This window comes from Leuciscus leuciscus (assembly GCF_965113295.1).
Source record: "Leuciscus leuciscus genome assembly, chromosome: 14".
Taxonomy (NCBI): Eukaryota; Metazoa; Chordata; class Actinopteri; order Cypriniformes; family Leuciscidae; genus Leuciscus; species Leuciscus leuciscus.
The window spans coordinates 15901856-15908810 of NC_138738.1; the positions used below are offsets into that span (position 1 = coordinate 15901856).

Consider the following 6955-nt stretch of genomic DNA (forward strand, 5'->3'; position numbering starts at 1 on the left):
ACGTTTGTAGAGTTGTCAAGCGTATTCAAGGGGCTTGATGCATAGTGGGATTGCAATAATTTATAATCTTGCTATTCAAAATGTTAAAATTAAAATTAGGTCCATGTTGCTCATTGGTTGGATGCTCCCTCAGGCCCGGTGTTGTGCCGAATTTCGACCCCCGCCAAATTATTACCCCCCTAGTATTGGTAGGTTTAGGATTCGTTGTGGGGGAGGGGTTAGGATTAGGGGTGGGGTAAGGATTAGGGGTGGGGTTAGGATTAGGGGTGGGGTTAGGATAAGGGTCGAAATTCGGCACGACACCTGTTTGCAGCATTGGAGCAAGAAGGCTGAATACCAACTAGCACCTCTATGATATGCAGCACACATTTTTATTCTGGTAAGGTAATTACTTTTTTTCTATTGAATTTTTTGTTTTTTTGTTTCTTTACATTAACTGTTTAAGTATGATGCAGCATAATTTGAGCTAGCTGGCTTTGTGCAAGGAAAATTGTAACACTGTCTTAAGTGTCTTACATTATGGACACTGCAGTTTATCCGCATGCCACCTGCAGCAAGTCTATGGCATGTATTATCATGGCATGTAAGTTATTGGAAATGTTAATGTGTGTGTGTTGCATTGCATATCTGTATGTGACTGTATACTTGAAACATATTTTGCATATATTGTCATTTATATTCTTTTACACACTGTTCCACAGCAACAAGGATTGCAGCAATATGGCTACAAACGTCATCCAGCATAAGGACACACATTTTGAAATGTTTAAAGTAATAATGGCACATAGCAATTAGTTTACTAGCATACAGTTTGCAATGTAATTTATTATTTGCATATACAGACTGAACCAAACAGCTATGCAAGTGCAATGTCCATTAATAACCTCCCAGGGCATCTTAGCAACGTTTTTGACGCAGTTTGACTTGCTCAAGCCTCACCAAACACAAGAAAATGTATGTCCACATTACAAACAAATGTTCCCAGCCTTTCTGCTAAGAAGATTGTAAAATTGTAAGCATCCAGACTGTGATATGCTTTTAGTGCATTTAATGTAGCACAGTACCAACCAGATAATGATATACGTCTTGATAAAATACTTAAGGTAAACATTTAATGTTCTTTGTGAAAAAATTTGCAAGTGCAATCTTTTAACTTCCGCTTATTTGAAAAGTGACAAGAGAAACTTAGTATGCAAATATTATACCACAAACATGTTCTATGATTTAAGTGACATTTGAATAAACAGCTTACATAACATATCCCCCTATTATTTTTTTCAGATAATAGCTCAGAGACAAACTATTCCTATATTACTGTCAGTTCAGAAGTTTGGGGTTGGTAAGATCTTTGTTTTTAAAAGAAGTGCCTTGCACACTAAGCCAGCAAATTATTTGATAAAAAATGCAGTAAAAACAGTAGTATCGTGAAATATTATTAATATTTATACCATATATGTGACCCTGGATCACAAAACCAGTCACATGTCGCACAGGTATATTTGTGGCAATAGCCAACAATATATTGTATGGGTCAAAATTATCGATTTTTATTTTATGCCAAAAATCATTAGGATATTAAGTAAAGATCATGGTCCATGAAGATATTTAGTAAATTTCCTACCGTTAATATATAAAACATTTCTTTTTGTGAGTGAATGCAGCACAATCGTGAACATTAATGGACAAGTTTAAAGGCGATTTTCTCAATGTTTAAATTCTTTTTGCAACCTCAGATTCCAGATTTTCAAATAGTTGTATCTCGGCCAAATATTGTTATATCCTAACAAACCATACATCAATGGGAAGCTTATTTTTCAGCTTTCAGGTGATGTATACATCTAAAAAAAAAAAAAAAATGGACCCATGTGACTGGTTTTGTGGTCCAGGGTCACATATTTTACATATAATTTATTCCTGTGATGGTAAAACTGAATTTTAGGCAGCTGTTACTCCAGTTTCAGTGCCACATGATCCTTCAGATATCATTTGAATATGCTGATTTGCTGCTCAAGAAAAAAGTTAATATAGAAACATTATAATTATCTACTGTCAGTTTTGATCAATTTCATGCATTCTTGCTGAATTATATATATAATATTTTTTTTTTACTTTTTTTTTTTTTTTAATCGTACTGATTCCCAAACTTTTGAATCGTAGTGTAAGTAACAAAAGCTGAAATGGATAGCAAGTTAAAATCTATAACATTTTTAAATGATATTGGGGGCATTTAAGTTATCCTACAGCAACAAAACAATGGTAATAAAGCTCAGAAGTGGGAGACTAAAGTTGACATCACTCAACCAAATGACACCATTGTTGTAGAAGCTCCCTTCATAGCATGTCACATTTCCAAAGTTTGAAGGCTGACAAAGAGTTTTTGAGATGCAGCCTTTCAAGGTGTTGTTTCCAAAATCATAATCATAAGGCAACGAAGAAGCTGATACATACAAGAAAAATGTAAATAAAATAACACTGGTGATTAGGATCAGTTCCAGGTACATATTTTGACATTTTCAGATATTATAAATGCTGTCATTTCTCAAAACACTCTTAATTTATTATTTATATTACTGATGTATCTGTCATACCTGTGTCGTTAAGGCAGCGGTCCTGATTACCCACACAGACCATATCAGAATCACACTGTTTATCATAAAAGCTGCGGCATGATTTACACTTCAGTCCATTTGGGGTTTTGTTTGGTGCTAAAAATCAAAGTTGCACTAAAGGGTTAATAATTTTTAAATAGTATTTACAGACATACAAAGTCATCCAAACCTTCCAAATTTACCTTGTTAATTATCAGCAAATATACTATTAAGCAAATCAGATATACAGGTCCAAATACTGTTCTTTTCTGATTTTAATAATAATGTTTTGATCAAAACACTGTATTAAATGCATAAAAAAAATATCTTACCATCAAAATTATTCTTGTTACATCCGTTAGTGTTGCAGCAGGAGAAGGTCGAAGTTACACTTGTCTGCCCAACAGCAACTGAAGCAATGAATGTTGTGCCATTTGCATTCAGCATCGCACAAACAGTATTCAATAGGCAAAACCTCTCTACTACTGTAAAATTAAAACCTAATCCAGAGAAACAATACAACACAAATGTAAGAGGAATGTGCATGTACCATAACATTACTCTTTTTAACAGGAATAAAGAGTGGATTTTTTTTTTTCTGTAATCAAATTGTATATATTTTTTTAATGTTAGAATATTAAAACTAACCTGAAAAAGTTCCATCAGTTCTCAGGGTGGCACAATACTCATTTAAGAGACAGTTTGTTAAAAATGGCTTCTCACAGAATGCAGAGTCACACAAAAAACACTGAAGCATGCGAACTGTTCAACAAAAACAAAAAATAAATGAGTGTGACATTTAAAGAAGAAATAGTGTAATATTCAATATTCATTAAAACAACATTTGTAATTATATTCAGTAAAGCAAATGTACACCTGTTACTGGAGCATACCTGGGTGGAGGAATGAAGAGGTGAGAAGGAGTCCTAAGAAAAACTTCATGTTGAAACTCCTGTGGAGTGAAGTAAATGTCTTGTCTGAAAATCTAACTGCAACTCTTATAAAGGGGATTATTATATGCATTATTTTGGTGAAGTACACAAAAAGAGAAGCTTGATATTGTTTGCCAGGGGAAGTCATGTTCATATCACAAGTATTCGGTTTCATAATTTCATATATCATATATCATACTTCAAAATCATTTTCAAAATAGTTGTATTACAGTATGGCCTGTAGCTTGACGATGACCTTAAGAACAATGTTTTGTTTTCCCCACAATTTTTTATATCCTGCACAAGAACCTGTTGCATTACCTTCAATTCACATTACATACTGCTCTTGTGAGCTACAGTATTGCTCAAGCATCCCTACAGTCACTATAAACCACTGTAAGCATTGTGTTCATATTTTTTAACTACTGTGTGGGGTTTTTACTAATCATTGGATTAATAGTTTAATCTGTGTCGTCAAATTATCATAATGTGTGAAAGATGACAGCAACAAAAAACAAGATATACAAAGAAAGCAGAAAAATGATATTATATTAACAAAGCCTCATTTCGTGAATCCAGTATGAGTGTGATGAAGTGATATGAAATTGATAGTCTGTCAGCTCATTGTTTACTCTATTTCCAACCTCTTAAATCCATTCTAAACTTCCTCTGCTTTGAAAATCTTTGAAAACTATGGACAACCTTGAAAAATGATTATTATGATCAAAATCCAAATTTCTACATCCAAAATCAAAATTTCAGGAAAAATATTGTTGTTTGTCTGTTAGTTGTAGAAATTGATACAGACATATAAAGAGTATTTCAATACTCAATAAAATATGAGGAACAAAATTACAATGGGTCTGAACGTTTTGTGATGGTTGGTATTTCACCACAGACAGGGCACCAAGAGACTAGCTTGAATATGATAGTCTGGTACATGGGTGAGTGATACAAAGATCTGTTGTCATGCAAAGTGCAAAGGGAAACAGCTAAATAATAATTTTGTTATTAGGAAAAACATTTTTATACTGTATATGTTTGAATACTGATTAAATTTAAGTAAATTTAAAATGGCATTGACACATTATCATTGTTTATCACATTTAAACCACTTTTTCAAATCACTTTTTTTTCTGCAATGAAATATATGTTAAGTAAAAGTAAATGTGTAAATGTTAAGTGGTTCAATCTCTGCAATTAAAAACTTAAAATGATCTCAACTCCAGGTTGATTAAGATTGTGATGATGTAAGACTGGAAAAACTGGAAGAACTGGTTGAGGAACGACCACTCATCGAGTAAACAAAGGACCTTGCTGGAAATTAACATTTGAACTCCCCTTATGCACTATCGAGACGAAAGTCTCACCTCCGAGTCATCCTAATCTACATTTCATTCCTTCATCCCTCACCCTCTCTCTCTCATGCTAAGATCACCTGAATTCGTGAGGCTGAGAGCGGCCGAGAATAGTCAAACATTTGCTCACATTTAATGATGCACAGATATCATTAAAACCTTTTCATTTATGGAGTCAAATTAAATAACGAGAAAATACATATGAGAAAATGTATTGCATTTAATCAAAAATACTTTGCAATGAGAAAAGACAGTAACACGTAGAGACCTTCCCGCTGGTCGGATACCGGACTTTGGTCCGATCGAGTACGAGTTTACAATGATGATGGTACAAAGAAAGGAACTTCAACATTCTTAGCCCAGATATCACAAAACTCCAAATGCCACATGTGCTTTTTTACCCAAACATGAATTTTAAAGACCAAAAAGACTATTATAACTTTTTCCCGAGTCTTCTGAAGCCATACAAACAATACAATTTCATAATTTACTCACCTTCATAATGTTCCAAATCTGTATGACTTGTTATCCTCCATGAAACACAAATACAGAAATGTTGAAGAATATACTGGCATCTCTTTTCCATGTAATGAATGCAAATGGAAATTGGACCCTTTTCACGGACTGTGAGGACGCCTTTATAACACTACTTTGTTCCCTTTCGAAGTGTAACTCAACACTGCGTCTTGGATTGATGCTATGGGGAAAACCATCAGCGTGACTGGTGTCACGACAATTTCATTGGCCAATGACAGTCTGTGACGCCATTACCGGAGCGCCCATGAATATAAGAGGGCGCCTACAATGTATGTCATCATCTTTTTTGTCAGAAGGACCAGCTTGTATTAGCACATGGTGAAGGCTATTGTTATGAATAAAGACTCATACAAGCGTTTCAGGAGGTGTGTGCCTCCGTGTCCCAGGTTTTTGACAGCCGAGGACACACACGATCTGTGTGTTGTGTGTTTGGGTGTGGAGCATGCACATTCAGTTCTCAAGGCAGCTGAATGCATCTATTGTGAGAAATTCATAATGAGGAAGCTCCGTTCATGCTTGACCCTATATTCTCGAGGGATGTGGGACAAGCGTGTGTGCTGCGCGGCTCAGGCCCCGATGTAGCAGAGTCACAACAGAGACTGAAGTCGTGGGGATCGCAGGTCAAGCTAGCTGAGGAGTTCAATAAAGTTATGGCTCTTTTGCGCTCCTCAGTCACTGGCCCAATCAATCTATTGGATCAGGATGTTCTGTCTCTTGAGTCACCTGATCCAGCAGATAGCATGCTGCTGGTGCCTTCAAGCCATGGTGAGGCGGATGAGGTTGAGGAGGGCAAAGATATTGTTTGTAGGGAGTCCTCTCAGCCTGCCAGTCCTGCATTCAAGGAGCTGCTGGATGTGATGGCACGTGCCACGACTAGATTAGATCTGGTTTGGGGGCGAGAGAGACAGGAGAAGTGGTCGCTGAGCTGTGCTGCACCACAGATCTGGCCCTCCGGGCCACCAAACAAACAGCTGCTGCCATTGGTCGATCAATGGCAGCGATAGTGGCAATGGAGAGGCATTTGTGGCTGAACTTGGCAAATATCAAGGAGAAAGAAAAACCTCTGGGGGTCCTGGTCTGTCACACTCTGAGGACTGGAGGCAGGGCCAGAGGGAGAGCGTGACCACCTGTACAAATCCTCATAGTAGTAGAGCACAGAGGAGGGGGAACACTAAGGAAAATACAAGATCTAAGGAAAGTATTAATAAGAAGTGATTTGGTATACAAGATTGAATCGCTGAGAAATAGAATTCCTCCTCCTCCTCCTCCTCCTCCTCCTCCTCCTCCTCCTCCTCCTCCTCTGTTCAAAAAACAGTGAACAGCAGTTATGTTTCTGCTCTGATACCCGCAAGACCATGGCAAATGCAGTGAGTGCGTGATAGAAATCAGGAATGGTGACAGAACATTGTGTTTGGTACGTTTTTCGTCTTCAAACCAAACTTAGGTCTTCAGCCGACAAAGTTTAAATCCCGTCTGGCTAGCGCACATCCCATAATGTTTACACATTAGGTCAGTAGGCAGTCTTTTGTGGCTATTCGAA

At 36.8% G+C, this 6955-nt stretch overlaps 1 protein-coding gene across 1 annotated transcript; it reads right to left on the reverse strand.

Moving 5' to 3' along the window:
• Nucleotides 1-797: 797 nt before the first annotated feature.
• On the reverse strand, nucleotides 798-6635 carry LOC309513922 (uncharacterized protein). The gene is made up of 6 exons (XM_082190030.1): nucleotides 5374-6635; nucleotides 3482-3540; nucleotides 3237-3350; nucleotides 2921-3088; nucleotides 2589-2705; nucleotides 798-2437 (listed from the first exon to the last, which is right to left on the reverse strand). Exons 2-6 carry the CDS (start codon nucleotides 3528-3530, stop codon nucleotides 2238-2240), a joined length of 648 nt encoding a protein of 215 aa, XP_082046156.1. The 5' UTR covers nucleotides 3531-3540; nucleotides 5374-6635; the 3' UTR covers nucleotides 798-2237.
• Between the last annotated feature and the right edge of the window lie 320 nt (nucleotides 6636-6955).